The sequence below is a fragment of the Pteronotus mesoamericanus genome, unplaced genomic scaffold (assembly GCF_021234165.1).
Source record: "Pteronotus mesoamericanus isolate MK-2021 breed Mesoamerican mustached bat unplaced genomic scaffold, CSHL_Meso_final contig_291, whole genome shotgun sequence".
NCBI lineage: Eukaryota > Metazoa > Chordata > Mammalia > Chiroptera > Mormoopidae > Pteronotus > Pteronotus mesoamericanus.
In genome coordinates this window covers 10,202,487-10,219,739 of record NW_026555124.1, presented here as the reverse complement: position 1 = coordinate 10,219,739, position 17,253 = coordinate 10,202,487, and the positions used below count along the sequence as shown (strand labels likewise).

At 42.3% G+C, this 17,253-nt stretch overlaps 1 protein-coding gene across 1 annotated transcript in view; it reads right to left on the bottom strand.

Annotated features, from left to right (window-relative positions):
- Nucleotides 1–17,253, bottom strand: part of LHCGR (luteinizing hormone/choriogonadotropin receptor) — a 51,536-nt gene that overhangs the window by 7,967 nt on the left and 26,316 nt on the right. The window contains 5 exon segments of the mRNA XM_054575399.1: nt 497–682; nt 2,031–2,105; nt 7,284–7,352; nt 16,393–16,470; nt 16,559–16,633. Of these exon segments, the coding sequence (XP_054431374.1) occupies nt 497–682; nt 2,031–2,105; nt 7,284–7,352; nt 16,393–16,470; nt 16,559–16,633 (483 nt within the window).

Below are 17,253 nucleotides of genomic sequence, written 5' to 3'. Positions count from 1 at the left end.
TAGGGAGCGAGGATTTTGTCTGAAAAAGAAGATGGCCTTCTGCTGCAAGAGAAATAGCTTAAACAAAACCCTTCTGTAGGGTTTTTTTTTTTTTGGTCTATTTTTAATTAAATATTTAGACATTAAGTAAAATTGACCCTCTTGAGGCCGCTTCCCTACCTCTTTAGAAATGATGCTGTCTGATAAGGATTAGAGCTAATTGATCTTTGAGATGCCAGTTTTGTATTCATTATGCAGCTGCTATTACAGCCTAATAATTTAAGACTATAACTCAATTAGCTCAAGATAGGGCATGAAGGTCTTTTAGCTGCAGGGTAAGTTGACTATTTGGAATCCGTTTTCCCGATTAACCAGGATGGTTCATTGTCTCCCTGTCTATCTGAAAATGGTCTAGAAGGCAGGGGTGAAAAGGCAGGGAGCCGTCCACCAGCTGACTGTTTTGATGTCTGAGTTTCTGCCACAGCTTGACAGGCTTTACCTTTTGTCTTTTACTTACTTTTTTGTTGGCAAGTCTCTAAAAGCACAGCAGTGGCTGGGGTAAGTCAATATGGCATCCTGGAGATTGGGAAATTTTTCTCTTGAGGGCAATTTTTTTAGAGAATAGGATGATGTGGCAATTAGCTTCTGAATGGACTCCAGCCCATAGCTAGGCAGGGCCTGCAGTTTGGTGGAAGAAATATCCCTGAAAAATACAAGGGAGAAAGGTTATTTATTTATTTATTTTATACATTTGTTTGATTCATAGAATGAAACCTCCTCTGAACAATAGCATCGTTCTAGGTTCTGAGGATTCTTTTCTCCATCTTGCCTTTCCCCTGATTTTCCATTTTAGTTACTCTCATTAAGATCTAAATTCAAAAGAGCTAGTCTGTGTTTTTTCTTAATGTGCCCCATTATTCTTCTCAAGGTTGAGTATAACCCCTTGTACCTGCCATACATTCATTAGCATTTCTCTCTCTCCCCGCCTCTCCCAATTGCTTTCTCCCCCTCTCTCTCCCTCTACTTTTCTCCACTTAGCAGAAGTGAATGAACTATCTGCTTTATGAGACAGCAGGCACATGCAGGGACATCAGCTTTTGTGCTCTACCCCAGGGGAAACACTCAGGGCTTCAGATGCTTTGCCTTTGATTGATCAAGCCCTGCAGGGTAGGTTTTCATGCAGCACAGGCTGGTTATGCTGTTAAGACCTGCTGCGTGGTGCTAGCCATCATCTACCTGGGAAGCAGAATGCACGTTCTGTAAAGGCAGACTGGATACAACAGTCCAAAGCAAGCGAACTCATCCATGCATGCAGGGCTGTGTGGAAAGCTCAGGTTTCATAAACAAAGTCCTGAACTCCTTGGTTTGTCTAGACTTGAGGCCATGTCCAAGAAAACTACAAACAAGTTGTTGTAAGGAGGAAGAACCATCAGTGGAAATTTAAAAATTCTGCCCATCTTCTAAGTGGCTGCTTCTGATGCTCCCAAGCAGCACAGCCTCCCGCTCTGCACATGAGGCGGCCCTCCATAGTTAGCGTTATAGTTGATTTGGGTCTCCCCGGATCCATGTGTTGAAGTCCTAACCCACAGGACCTCAGAATGTGACATAATTGGGAAATAGGGTCTTTACACAGGTAATCAAATTAAAATGAACTCATTAGGATGAGCCCTAATCCACTATGACTGGGAGCTGTCTCCAACTATGTGTGATACACATAGAGTGCCACATAGAGATTCGAATTATTTCACCATAACCAGAAGGAACTACCAGCAGTAAGAAGAGAGGCCTGGAACAGATCCTTCCCTCACAGCCCTCAGAAGGAACCAACCCTGCTGACACCTTGATTTTGACTTCTAGCTTCCAGGACTGAGAGACAATCAATTTATGTTGTTTAAGCCACCCAGTCTGTGGACTTTGTTACCGCAGCCCTAGAGCCTGATGCCTCACAAACCAGGCTGGCGTGATGCGGCTGGACACCGTAAGCAGGCCTGCTGGGGTGCCCTGGGCAGTGTGCACTGGGTGGGGAGGTGAGGCAGCACCACTGTACTCACAAGATGGTAGGCCCCGTGGCCCCCTGGAAGGCTCCATTGTCCATCTTCTTTAGGTGTGTATTTCTCTTCAGGTCCCTGTGGGGAAGGACAGTGTCCTTAGTAGAGTTTGTACCTCCTGCATAACCAGTCATAGCTGTGTACACTCAGGTTTGGGCCAGCCTGTGCACGGTGCTGAGGGTTAGAGGGCACAAGGTGGGACTGTAGGTAAAGTGGAAAAAGCCATGCTAGTGCTTGGCGAAGCTGTGAAAGGGTGAGTGTGTGTTTGGCCCCACCTTTCCTCTGCAACGCCCCCTACTCGATGGAACCCTTTGTCCTACAACTAAAAGTACTCACCGCCCCGCCCCGGAGTTATGGGAGATTACGGTCGGACAGCTGCGCGATGAGGAAAGCGCTGCTCCAGTGTTCAAGGCTGAGGGGGGGACGTGCAGCCTGCCCTGTCTCAAGGCTCTCAGCTGTCCTGACCTTGGAGGGCTCAGAATTTACTAGTGATATACTGAGGTTTGCAAATACTTAAAAAAAAGTGAGGTTCATTCAAAGTTACTCCTTTCATCATGCTAATTGCACTTTTTTTTTTCAAATATGCATTTCTACGTGGGTGAGAAAGGGGAGGAAGTATAGGCTGCGTAGAAAATTGTCCCATAACCTGGGCGCCCCGCTGTTCCATGCTGTGTTTGTGATGATTACCAGGGGTGCATGTTATGGAAAGCGTTCAGGGCCGCTGCTCTGAAGCCTCTGGCAGAAGCCCAAAGCTGCTAAGGCAGTGGCTACCTGGGGGCTTCTGTGCTGTTTAACTCAGGCAACTCAGGGTGAACTGTTTAGGAAGAGCTCAGGCTGGCCCTGCAGAATTGCCTCCTGTCTGGGCCCTGATGCTGGTGTCTTCAAGCACAGGCCCCTCTTTGCATGGACAAGTGAGCTGGGAGAGGACCCCCCAGGCGTAGGCTTGCCAGTCTTCTTTTCAGCACTTTCTTTTTCTAAGAGAAGGGTAGTGACTCAAAGAGCATTCTGGAAACCCTGGGCAGTGGGCACAGTAAATACCCTTTGTTGGTATGATGCTTTTGAGCATGACAACGTGATTCTTCTGCATCATGTTATAGTGTTACATGGCAAACAGATGCACCAACACCCAGGTACCCTTCCCTGCAGGATGCCTAGGTAATTACCTGGCTCATCTAACAGCATTACATCTTCTCCAACATCTTTCTGCATGTGTCCGTAACACGCCTGCCATTTAAAACTGCAGAAGCCCCTGCCTCTCCCTCCCTGGGTAGCTGTTTTCCACATGCTTTTACTAAGTGTTCTACTTGGAATCCCTCAGCCCTTTAATCAGAATGCATCTATCAGTCTCACATTGTCTCATCCCCTGGGTGTATTTCTATTTTCAAGAAGATGAGGTTGTCAGAGTCAATTGTTGTTTAAAATCTAAATCAAAAGAAATTTTTCTTCCCAAGCTTCCATGGCTCTTCTTCCTGATTTGGTTTGTTTTAATTATGTTCATCTATGGTCACAAATCATTGAAACTAGGCTCCATGAGCAGATAATCCTCGTGTTAGCCAGGTCAAATTAATTTTTCAAATTTCATGACAGCGTTTCGCCTGTTATATTAACACTTGGATCTTTCTGTACATTGATAACTCTGCATTATGCAACTTGGTCAAAAATAAATCAAATTCATCTACCACATTTTTTCTGGGTGTCACTTTTGGGAACTCTCCTAGGGACAGGGTCCTCTAGGGGTAAGAAGCACAGGCAGACCGTTTGAAGCACAGTGGGAGAACCCCAGTGCCACCCACGCTTCCCTAACTGGGGTGCTTTGGGAATGATCGGAACTGGCTCTCAGGTCCCTGGAGGTGTCTGAGGACAACCTCTAGTGCTCCTCCTCACCACTCTGTCCTGCCTTAGTAAGTTGTGTGTTTGAGACCTTGGCAGAGCTTTGGTGTCATTGCTCTGAACAACTTTGGACAGGCTTATTTCTGAGGAAGTTGTCAGGCACTGGGCTGAATGCAGATTTTGAAAATTTTGCTTGACAGTTTTGAAAACTATTCCTCCTTCTGCCCTTATATTCTCCAATGGGTCTTCTTGTCCTTAGAAGACAACTCAGAGTCCTTTCCGTGGCCCCTCAGTTCTGCTGATTGGCTCCTGCTCCACCCCCAGGTTTACCTCACACCAGTCTTCCCCTTGCTGATGACCCTCCAGCACACTGGCCTCCTCTTCATTCCCGGAGCTTATAAACTTCTCCCCCCCACCCCAAACTCAGGACCTCTGCACACGCAGTTACTTCTTTCTGAAACCCTCTTCTTTTCGTTATTGCCATGGTGGGCTTCTTGTCAACTTTTAGGCTCAGCCTAAATATCATATTCTCAGTGAGGCTATGACCTAGCCTAAGGTCAGTAATCCATCTGTACTATCACAGGTCTCAGGGACAGGTTTTCTTCATAGTATGTGGGGTCTGGCAGAAGTAACGCCACTGAGTGTGGCTGGTAGAGTATATGAATGTCTCGCACAAGATGGACAGCAATTTGGACATTTCACCTAAAATGTCATATAGTGTGCTTGAGTGTGATATTATGTTACAGAAATACATGCTTATGCTTTTGTAATAAAAGATTTAAAATAGATTACCAGCTCATAAAAATGGGTGTTATTTTTGCTGGACCCTGTATATCACTACCTGCAAGAATTAACTTATTTTTTTGTCCGTCTCTTATGCTAGAATAGAAGCTTCATGAGGGCAGGGACTGTTTCTCCTCCACCATCATGACCCAGCACTTCACATAGCGCCTAATCAATTGGCAATGCTTAATAAATATATTTATTGACTGAGTAAATGAATGCAATTGATTTGTGTTCTTGCTTTCTTCTTTCTCCCAATGAGGTGTGGGGGACACAGAATCTTGACTAACTATACTTTTTGAAGCCCACACCCACTCTGGTATCTCTAAAGCAGCTGAGACACTGATGGCCAAGGCGCTTCCTCCTGCAGTCTTCTTTCCCGGGCCCCCCAAAGGATGTACTCTGCTGCCTTTCCCTCCGCCTGTTTGCTTTTGCTTGGCTTCTCTTCCTCATGTCTAGTTTTCCCCCAATTTTATATTTGGTCCTTTTTCCCCCTTGTCCAGGTGACCTCAGTCACAAAGGACTTCAGCTGCCCCTGTATTCAGATAATCCTGACATCTGTGTCTGTAGCTCTAACCTGCCCTTTCCAAGCCTCTGTCCTTCCTGCTAAGAGATGACCCTACTCTAAGCACCACTCTCACACTTCCCTTCCCAGAACTTTAAACGGCTTCTCATTTTCTACAGAAGAGAGTCCAAATTCTTTATTCTGGCATCTAAGGCACTCTTGCTTTGTCCCTTTCCCAAAACTAGAACTTTCTAAAAGGTACTATTTGCTGGTCTCTGAACATATCTCATGCTTCCTCCCTGGGCCATTCTTTTTGTCCTCTGCCTGGAATGCATTTTCCTTCTGTCTTTGCATGTCTAAGTTAGGTCCAGCTCAGAGTCCACCTCTCTCAAAAGCCTTCTCTGATTTTCTTCTCCCCATCTTCTGTTTCAGTTACTATGTAGTGTACTGTTTACATACCATTTGGAGATGGTTCTTCCTAGGCTGTAAGCTCCTGCAGGGCAAACACCAGGGCTTATTCATGTTCATTTTCTCTCAAAATATAGCATGTTCCTTTAAACACAGCTGTTGCTTGGCAGACACTTGTTGAGTGAATAATGGAATGAGGCATCTGAGAGTACTGTGCCAAGAGAGGATATGCCTCTGATTTAAATTTGTCAAAAATGGATTCTGTTGGCTAGAGAGAACCGACAGAAAATTTACTCCATGGTAGGAAGGACAACTTTTAAAAAGCTACTGTTTATAGAGCGCTCAGTATGTGAAAGACCTATTCTAAAAGCATACAAATATAATCTTATTTAATTATTATTAATAATTAATTAACTGTAATGTAATAAATAATAAATGAGCACCTACTCTGTGGAAAGCACTGCGTCAAGTACAGAGGATGCAAAAATAGACCTTTTTAGTTTTGAGGGGGAGGTATCCTCAAAATAATCCTATCAGTGGCTCTATTTTATGAATGAGGACACTGTGGTTTAGATAGGTTAGGTAACCTCTCCAAGAGAGCTGATAAATGGTGGGATTGGATAAAGAGCCCCAGTCAGTGACTCTTAGATCTGTTCTCTTATATACCAAGCTAATAGCATGGTATTGACATAATAGGGTCTTTGGTTAATACCTATAGTTAAAATAAATATATAATATGAGGGTATTATATAGACTTATGCTCCTCAGCTTCAGACTGGCAACATTAGCATCTCCTGGGAGCTTGTTAAAACTGCAAATTCTGAGTCTCTATCCTAGACCCATTGACTCAAAATCCCTGGGGGTGGGGCTCTGGAATCCGTGTTTTAACAATCTCCACGTTATTCTTATGTGTGTTAAAATATGGTGTAGACCATAGTTTATATGATCCATTTATTATAAAAGTCGTTTGTTTATTTTTCTTAATTTGACTTTAGTTGAGGTTTCTTGAGCTCATAGTTTTCATTATACACAGCGGTAGAGTCATCGTCACTTCATCTTGCACCTGTTACAGTTCGAACTGCCCTTGCCCTGCGTGCTTTGTGAATGAACCCTCTTGTAGAAAAGGAGCCATACACAGAAAGAGGTTGAGAACAAGGAAAGAACCAGTTGGTTGGGATGTTCCCCTTGACTTAAAAGCTGTTAACACCGGGGACTAGAGTAGGGTGTGGAGAAAAGTCAAGGTTCCCTCACGTCCTGGAAAATAAGCAACCTATTCCCTGTTCCCCCTCACTCCCCACCCAAGCAGCTGGGAGATGGGACTCTGAGTGGGTCTGTTGTGGCTGATCAGCTGGTAAATGGTGTTACCCAATTTCTCTGTAGTGGGCCTAGTGGGGAGAATTCCTTTGCTGAAATCAGGCTGCCTCTAACTCACCCTCAATCTGTGCAAGGGGGCCAGAGAAGGAGACTGTGAGATGGAGGAGCCTAAGTAAGGTGTTGAATATTTCAGCAAAGTGTCAACTTCAACGTATCCAGGCTGCATCTATCTTTGAAATCTGGGTGCCCTGGGGTTTCTAGCCAGCCAGTTGCTTAGTAACATGCATGAAACACAGAGGACTAGCTACCTGAAAGTTTATTTTTGTCCTGAGTTAGTTGCTGAAAACTGAATGTAATCTGGTAGCCAGAGTAGTATTTCCTTTTTATTCATGAGCTGGAGAAATAAGCATACTTACAGGGCAATCAATGTCGTCCCGTTGAACGCATGACTTTGTATTTCTTCAAATCCATTTTCATATAGTTTGCTGAAGAGGGAAAAGAGAGGGTTTAGGATGGAAAAAACAGTTTGGAATTATACATTTTTCCTCATGTGACATTTATTACTAAGATAATTACTGGCATTCATAATGTCTATCTCTATTCCTCTAACATTTTAGATTCTAAATGTTAGAATCCGGTAAAATGAAGCTATTCTTTTTGCTCCGGTTTTCCTCTCTCTCCACCATTACTACCTCCAACCACTGCCGATTTTAAGTGTTCATTAAGTATCTGATACTTAACCAGCCATTCTACATATATTTTATGATTTAATCTTCATCGTCATTTCCATATTATCCTGATAAGAAACCCACGCCTCAGCATCGTGTAGCTTGCTTACAGGTCAAAGAAAGCAGTGGCAGACCTGGGATTTGAAGCCAGAGCTAACTAATAAGTCTTGCCTCTGGGGCTGCAGGCCTGCGTGGGTATTCGGGCGTTCTAGGCTGCTGAAGGCCGAGGGCAGAGGAAGGCAGGCTCCTGTGCTGAGTTACCTAGGCTTTTTCTTGAATGAGTATGTGTTTTTGGTGATGTCATATCTGGCTTCGCAACCAAGAAGATTTCAATATCGGTGAACAGTTCTTTAAGACCCATTAGTGGATAATGAAATAAATATAGTTGGGTGCGATTGGCATTTAAAACAATAAAATAGAAATGATTAGAACAGAATGGAAAATATTAGTGTATTACATGTAATTAAGGTAGCACTGTTTATGAAATTTTGTTCCATAATTTTTGTATGTTGTATATATATAAGTATACATACACACATATATACATATATACGCATACACATGTGCATATACATTCATGCCTGCCCAGAATGAGACATCAGAGGCTCCTTAGAAGACAGATGCTGGAAAATGCTGGAGCCAGAAAGGAACTTGGAGAGAATCAAGCGGCACCCCTTCATTTTGCAAAGAAGGAAATAGGATCAGAGAGTAAAGTGACTTGCCTAATGCCCACAGGAGGCAAAAATGGGACCAGAACGTGCTTTGTCTGTATCTACTTCTAGCAGATCAGTTTTGTTGGTTGCTTTTACTTTTCTTCCCCAGGATGACCCCCTCCCCTTCCTGCAGCCCTGCAGTCTGAGTCCCAGTGCAACCTTTCCTGGCTGCCCTGTTCAAACTACTAACCACCCCTCCCCTAGCACCCCAGGATTCCCTATCCCCCTTCTCTGATTTGCTTCCTCTGCTGCTTCAGCACCATCTGACCCATGATTATATTATACTTGTTCATTGTCTACCTCCTCCACAAGAATGTAAACTGTTCCGTTCATTGCAGAGTCCTCTGCATCTAGAACAGTGGCTGGCACCTGTGATGATTATGGTGAGTATATGTCAAATGAATTGGATGAACAAGCAGCTCCATGGAAGATAAATTTCTTACTATAAATTACAGTCAAATGTGTTTGAAAGCCACAGTCTTAAGTAGAAATATTTGTATAAGTTCTTCATGAACAGTGATGTAAGACTCAAGTGAGAAAGGGCTGTGGGAACGTAATTAAACTGCTCTGTGTGGCAGGACCCTAGCTTCACTTTCCAGGGTTGCTGGCAGCTACATGGCCATGTCAGGGACAGGCTGTGGGATGTGACTTGAGGAACAGTTTAGGCACATTCTTCCCCTGCTCTCACGTCACATGAATATTATCTGAAAGGTTTCCCTAGCCTTTGTTTAGTAAAATGACCATGGAATTTTATCTTGGTATATGTGTATGTATGTAGTGTACAGGTGTGTGATATATATTTTTGTGTGTGTGTTTGTGGTTTCTTTCCATCAGCCCACAGCACTCCTGAGACAAATTGGCATATAAGTAAATAGAACTGGGACTTTGAAATTCAGAAAACACAGAGCTTATGAAATAACTTGTAAAGTCTCCTTATTAGATTGAGTTTAAAGAGAGCAGGAGAGCATATTTAATTCATTCCATAAAACCCTCAGGTGTCTCCCAATGCCTGTTGCCTAGCAGGAGTCAGTCATCAGGCTGGGTAGACCAGTAGCCTTGTCTGACCATGGGTGGAAGAGGCTACCCCTGCTCTTGTGTGCTGTCTTCTGGGAATCTGCTGAATTTAAGCTTTGCATGCTAGCTCTTAACTATATTCTGTAATTTTTCAATTTGTATTTGTATTCCATTTGTGTTGTACAATCTGAGGGGATAGATAATTGGTTTATACTTGTTGTCTTGTATAATTACAAACAAACTTCTGGCCTCTTTGGCACTCAATTTCACTGGAAATTTTTTTTTCCATTTCACACTTAGAATATTATTCTTTGGCAGTATCCTGTCATTTGGCAGTATCTTGTTATTTATAGCAATCTCTATTAGATAACAGAATGTTACCTGTCTTTTCTCTGAACCTCTTTGAAATTGGATTTCTTAGAGTCTTGGCCAGTGTTTGTCAAAGCATTCTCCTATGTCCACTGAATCAGGATCACCTGGATGCTTGCCAAAAATGCAGACTCAGATCTACTGGCCAGTGGCACTGCAAACCTACAGAATCAGTCTCTGGTAGCGGCATCTAGGGACATGCACTCTTAGAGCAAGCTCTCCCAGTGAGCGTTGTACATGCTACTTTGGGACCCCTTGCCCTAGGGTATATCATAGTCTGATGCAGTTCTCATCATCTCCATGGTACACATCAGGTAGCCTGTTGGTCAGAACTGAGTTGAGTCTAGTCCCCTTATTGCTTTCTCTGCCTTGTAAATGATAAAGCTACACTTGCAGTGGATCAAGAAAAAGTAGTCCTTACTTTGATTTTGGCAAAGCAAAAGGTGCCAGCAGTGGTCTGGATGTCATTCCCTATTGCTGCTAGATGCTGTCCTGATGATCCTAGTTTTGATACATATTAGGGTTTTGTACTTCTTTTGTGGGGCTTACAATGCTCTTAGTGCCGTCTCAAAGTTAAGCCTGCAAACCCAGAGCCCAGCTGCCTGGGCTTGCATCCTAGTCTGCTACTTATGAGCTGAATTTACTTTGGGCAAGTTGCTTAACCTCTCTGTGTCTCAATTTCCTAATCTGAAAATTAGGGTGATAATAGTAATGACCTCAAAGGCTATTGTAAGGGTTAAAACAGTAAACATGTTAAACACTTAGAAACAGGTTCTGGAACACAGTAAATACTTAATGTGTTGCTCCTATTATTCATATATGGCAGTGGTCTCCAGCTCTTCGACCAGAACCTAGGGAAGTGGTCTCCCTTTCCATGCTCTGGACAGAATTTTCATGAAATGCAGCCACCTGTTTAAACAGACTCCATGGGGGTGGGGCCTTTCTGATCCTGGTAGAGCAGGTTGGTCCAATGGCCTGGTCTGTGTTGACATTATTGGCATTTTTACATTTGGACATTTTTCATATCTCTCTTTTTTTTAATAGCTTGGGTCCTGCTTGTGCCAGTTTTCCAAAGAATATGGCTGATTGTTTCCTTTTCAGCTGCTGCTCTTTGTCTCTGTTCTTACCATACTCACACAATAGAATGCACTGCACTGTTTTGATTAAAAGACTGGCTTCCTTAGTCTGGAGAAATTACAAATGCAAGTGGGAGACCTCATGTTGTCAGGCCTACACAATGCTTTATGCCCTTTAAAACATCTGGAGGGTCACTTCAGATAACTTTTTCCCAAAACCTCATGGCGATGGGAGGGCTTCCTTTGCCTTGAGGATACTGTCACAGGCACAGAAATGAATTTCCCCCTCCTCTCCTTTATTATAATAGCTGCACCTTACTTTAAAGCATTGTCTGTGTACTCTATTCAAATGTCGGTAACTGTGATTCAAAGAGAGAGAATGGCTCCTTTTTATTCAAAATAAGATTCAGGCTTTAGAACTTAACACAGATGATACTTTAATTCTGAATGCTGCCTTACAACAAATTCCAAGTATTCCCGGGTCTCTGAAAGCATTTCTGGGGCCATACTAATGTTCTGCCATAGTTCTCTCTTGGATCATGTAGTCACCTAGTTTCGGATGATTTCAAAGAAGAAAGCTTAATTTATGTTTACAGACCCTCAGGGTCCCCAAAAGTGGCCCCCATTGCTGAAGGACAAAGCATGCTATTTTAGAATATATGGCCTGTGGTGGTGTATCTATAAGCAAATTTTAATCAAACAATTATACAAACACTATCTCAAAGAAGATGGATCATAAATTCACCACTGTCTCCTTCCTGTGATATTTTGCTGAGGTCCTTTTATATTTGAACAATTCCGCATGCATAAAGATACTTCTCTAGTGGATGCCCAGGCAGCGGTTTTATGGATAATTGTCACCCATCACTACTCTTTGCTTCCAGGACACCAGTTCTGAGTGTTCATCAGCACTCCCCTATTTTGGTGGGGTTCACAACCTCTGTGGCATGAGATCCCTCTCTCTGATTTGGTGATGCCCCTGCCTTTCAGCAGCACTTGAGCTCTTATGTTTCCTTCCACCTCAGCCAAGTCCATGTCAACTTACATGACTTTATCGTATGTAATAATAAAAAGATGACAGGCATTGAAGAGATGATAACAACAATGGATTATAGTATATTGAATACATTTCTAAAAAAGATCCACATTCCACAGTGATATTTAAAAAGAGAGAAAGTGAAAGAGAAAGTGAGAGAGAGAGAAGAAAAGGAAACCTCTTTTTTATAGAAGAATGCTGGCTAATAAATGTAGAGGGATGGTAGACTTTAAAATTACCATTTTGTAATTCCCTAGCTAATAACTGAATAATAAATAGATGTTGAAACCATTGCACAAAATGTTGCTGGCCACGGGATAGTCACACAAACTCAAATTATCCCACCATGATTTATTTATTAATGACAAAGGGAAATATGCACCCTTATGATTGAATAGGCCTGTCAGCCACTACCTTAAGCAAATGGTCAAGGAGTGGGACCGTGGGACATGCTGTGTCCCCTGGTTTGATGCAGTGGGAGAGACATAACATCTTTGTTGTATTCGTGCAGAAATGTTGACCTGAATCTAGTCAGGGCAATAGAGTCTGACGAAGCCAAACAATGGGCCTGGGCCCCTCAAAGGATTCAGTGTCATACAGAACAGAGGAAGGCAGGGGGGCAGTTTTTTGGTGGGGGGAGTGGGAGGTGAGGTTGGGAGGACTAGGGACATAATGGTAAACATGGAATGCATAAACTTTGATTAGATTCCAAGTTTAAAAAACAATATATAAACAACATTTTCATTGGAATATGGACTCTAGGTTGGATAACACCATGAAATTCATGTTGATTTTCTCAGGTGTAATGGCACTGTAGAATGTCCCTGTTTTGGGGCAATGCATGCTGAAGTACTTAGGTATGTGGTGTCATGATGTCTATAAACTTCTTTGGATGGTTTGGCAAAAAGGAAATATGCTGTATATAGTTACATATATAGAAATGGAGTAGGCGTGGCAAGCTGTTAATAGTAGGTGAATAGAGGTAAGGTATATAGGGGAGTTTATAGTATTGTCCTTTCCATTTGTCAGTGGGAAGACATGGACAGTGACTCCAATTATCAGTTAAAATTTTCAAAATAAAAATATTTAGACTGAGATGATGCAATGCGGTGTTTTCAGGATGGTCTAAAACAACCAGCTTGCTGAACGTTAGCTTTTGATTGTGATGGTGTAGTGTAGACGATACAAGGTGGTCGAATTTACACAAGGAATATTAATAATCCCATTGAATAGACAGAGACAGAGGCACAGCAAGGTGGTGCGACTTCACTAAGGCTGGTTGCATGCAGAGCCAGCACTAGAACTCAGGCTTTCTATTTTAATGCCAAGCAGTTTCTCTACTATGGCTTGTCACAGGTGCAACTTGAAATCTTGTCATCCTTTGCCAGGCATCTTTTCTCTGAAGGATCTTAGAGAATTAGTTGCTATGACCTTTCCTTTTCTTTGTGGAGTTCAGATGTAAATCAAGCTAGTCATCTTTTTGGGACTGGTATGACCAGTGATCTACAATATTTTAAAGGTTGTGTAGCCAAATGCAGCTTACCTGGGGGGGTATTTCAAAGTGACTTCTTAAGGATATTCAGTGAAAGGCCAAATGGCTATAAAGGGACATCAAAGTATAATGCATAGTTTTAGTATTAGTCCACTAAGCTTTTCTAGCATCCAGTGAAGTGTTTTGTTTTCATTAAATAAGCTCACAGTTGGTACAGATTTGGGTGTGGGGAGGGTGGGAAAGGTTCCACAAAAAACAAAATCCCCAAATCTACTACTCATGAAGAGAGAAGGCTTGCTTTCATTATTTTATAATTAGGGAGTTGAACTTCATAGCTGAGAAAATCAGGCTTTCCTCTGTAAGTGTAATAACCCTTTCCAAGTGGGGTGCCCACATCATTCTTTGCTTACAGAAGGGCCCATTCAGCTGAGAACAAGTGCCAAGCAAATGACTGATCTCTCCTCTCACAGATGCAGGCTTGAGAGTGAGGAGGGGGATGGAGCACAATGCCCCCACGGGCTCTTTGGGAGAGATGGATCGCAATCCTCATTAACTTCAGAGGTGGGGCAATTATGCCCTGCTTGTAGGCACTATTCATCTTAAAATCATTCCTAACATAAATTAATAGTGCCCAAAATAAAACTACTATGTAGCTCTTGTGTATACATGTTGAAATGTGATGTGTGAAAAGGAATCTTTGGTTGTTCTATGAGCTTGGTGGAGTGGCCCAGTCTTGTGAGCTTATAGAACCCCATGGATTGTTCTTTTCTTACTGTTATTCCTCCACATCTTCTGCTCTTTCATTGCTATTCCACTCTGCTCCCATCACTGTACCCTTTGCCTAAGAGGAGTACCTATTGGTTCCCGATTACATTTAGGTCAAAATCAAAGGAAGTCTTGGCTATTTGTGGTCTTTGAATGAAGGCTACTGTATTGGGTGGTTTCTTCTTACTACTTTTATTCATTTACTCTTAAGTCTTTAACCCCTTATCCCAGCATTCAAGACCCTCTGCAATCCAATGTTCCTTCCACTCCTTTTTATGTAAAGATATTTATCTAAAGTATTTCCCATCCCATAAGCAGGAAGTTTACGCCTGCCGAGCATGCCTCGTCCCATTTTCGCCCTCCCACAGCCATGCTCTTGCTCATGCTGTGCCCTCCCTCAAATTACTTAACCTCTCAGTGCTTTGGTTTCCTCCTCTAAAAATGAGGGTGGTAGTCCCTACCTCAAAGGGTTGCTGCGAAACTCAAATGAGTTTTTTTTTAAAGTACTTAAAACAGTGCAGGCATTTAATAAGTGCCTTTATAAATATTACAACTGTTGCTGGGTCTGTGAGGTCTAACTCAAGTCCCAGCTCTGCCCTGCAGTCTCCTCTGATTTCTCCAGCCTGAGAGGACTTCTCCAAGACTTCTTATTCCTGTGTACCACACACTCTAACAGGAATATCCACCGGCTTGTGTTATTCTTTTATTATTTCATATTTTTTCCATTGAAATTATGAGCAACTCAAAGATATGGATCTTATATATCTTTTGTGTTCTCAATAAAGACATGGGAAAACCCTCGATCTTAACTCATGCAATACTCCTCCACTCAGTCTGTAAATTCCCTGTTTCTGACAGGGGGCTTGATGGATCAGTAGTTCCAGATCCACATGTAACCGAGAGTCAGAAACACTTTGTAAACAGCAAGAAGAGCTGTGGTGTGTGAGAGTAGTGGAGGAGTAAAAAGGCTGTAGAGTTTTCCCGAGATCCACAGTCACCTTCCCGGTGTTCAAGAGTTGCAAGTAAACAATTTTACTTATTTTGAAACATTTTTTGGTTTTCTGTTCTGTGTTCTTTTGATTGAAACACTGAGCTGGGGCCACCACTTTGTGACGTAACAATTATGTGTGTTGGATTATGCCTACACAAAGTAAAAGTCCTATACAAATGCAACAAAACATTGATGCCAATATTTAGAATCCATTGATATGAAAGAGAGTCCTTTCCAATGGTCTCTCCTCTTGCTTCCCAACTACTTCATTTCACTCATCCAATCCATTCTCTTTCTCTCTCTCTAAGGGAAAGCTCATCTACTGTCTCATTACAGTCCTGCCATGGGCTATACCCCCAAAGAGATAGATATGGATGTGTGGAGCAGAATTGAACATGGGTCACTGGGCATTTAAATAAATGAGATGTGGTGTCTGGGATGCTGCTTCTGAATGGTGGGTCAAAGGAAGGTGTCCCATGTGAAGATGGCAAGGATCCCAGAGGGAAGGAAGTTAGGCAGGTGTACAGTGAAGAGAATGACTTGTGTTATCTTAGTACAATACCCATTCGAACGTCAATGTGCATATAAATCACTTGGGATCTTGGGAAAATGAAGATTCTGAGCCAGTAGGTTAGGGATAGCCTTGAGAGTTTGCATTTCTAACCAGCTCTCAGATGATACTGTGGATGGTGGTCCAGGGGCCATACTTTGAATAGCAAGACCTTAGGAAAGTTGACAAAAGGCAAAGGGCCTTTGAGCCAGAAACTTGATGAATGATGGTCAAATAAGAAGATATTATTTTCAAATTTAATATTAAGGGATTTAGGGGATGGGCATGGATGGTGTTGCTTCAGAAACAAAGTAACCCAAAGCTACAATGAAAAATTAGAGAGAGAGGGAGAGAGAAAGAAAGAGAGCAGGGTCCATTGATCAACTGCTCTACCTACTTGGAGAATATCTTTCCAAACTTCTCAGATGAAACCTGAAATTTCTGTGCTGTCTTTTAACCAGGACAGCCACTCCCCTCCAGGCTGTCTCTTTGCAGCTTCAAAGCATTCCACTGATGCAGTGAATGATTTCATCAATTGGAAATCCGGGTGCTGTAAATCCTCAGGGTGCATTTGAGTAATTTTAAACTGAAGGGGGTTGGTTGGTTATCATGTGAACATATGACCCAGCGTCATTCCCACACAACTCTTCTCACCTTTGGCATTTTAGGTGAAAAAGAATGTCACCGGTGAAGGAGGGACATGGTAAAAGACAAGAAAGAGATCGCCTTTTGCTAGAAATGAGAATAGCAGGAGGCTGTCTGGCAGAACATGAAGCTGGGAGTTTACTCACAGTGTTGTGGATTCATTAGTCATCCCTTGAAAAGCATTTCCTGGTATGGTGGTTATGTGTACATTATCACAAATTTCCCTTGAGGAATGAAATGAGAAATATTTACTTTCCAAATTTTAGCTGCAAATAGAAAACTGTTATGTATAGCAATCAGCCTGGTACTTACAGAATGAAATTAAATTCAGAAGAGAAGATCTTCGTAACATCTGGAAGCTTTTGAATGCCAGTGTTACAGATGCTCCTGTGATTTGGGGCAAGGTGGGGATATATGCAGAGAGTGAGTAAAAGTGATTGTTATTAAGGCATAAAGACTGAAAAAAGCAGAAGGCATTTTGCAAATACCATTACATTTAAAAATATTGAGTTTGGCTTTATCAGTCATGCTTTTAGATGTTGAAAACTATGAGAATTTAAAAGCCTATATAACACTATGGGAGCAGTTGCTCTAATGATTCCTGTTTAGCGATTTACAGGCTAGGACCAAACGTTCAGGTCTTTTCCATTTATATTTATTTTCCAGCCTGTTTTTACCTATTGCATCAATTGCACTTTCCTATTATGTCAGGAAGTTCTTCCTTGTATCTCATTGAAATCATCAAATATTCTTTTGATTATTTGAGCTACTTAAGTCTCTTTTTTCCCCCTAGTTTTTGCTTAAATTTCAAAGAAGAGAGAGGCATTGTGGTAGGTTAAATAGAAGGATATTTTATTACACAAGAATGGGACTCCTTTAGAGGAGTCTAGGCATCTGGAGACCTCCCAACCAATCAATCATTTAAATTCACCAGTCATGGACTCTGGACAACTGATATGAACTGCCTGGCAGCCTGGTGACGATGAAAGGAAGCCAGCTGGGTTCCT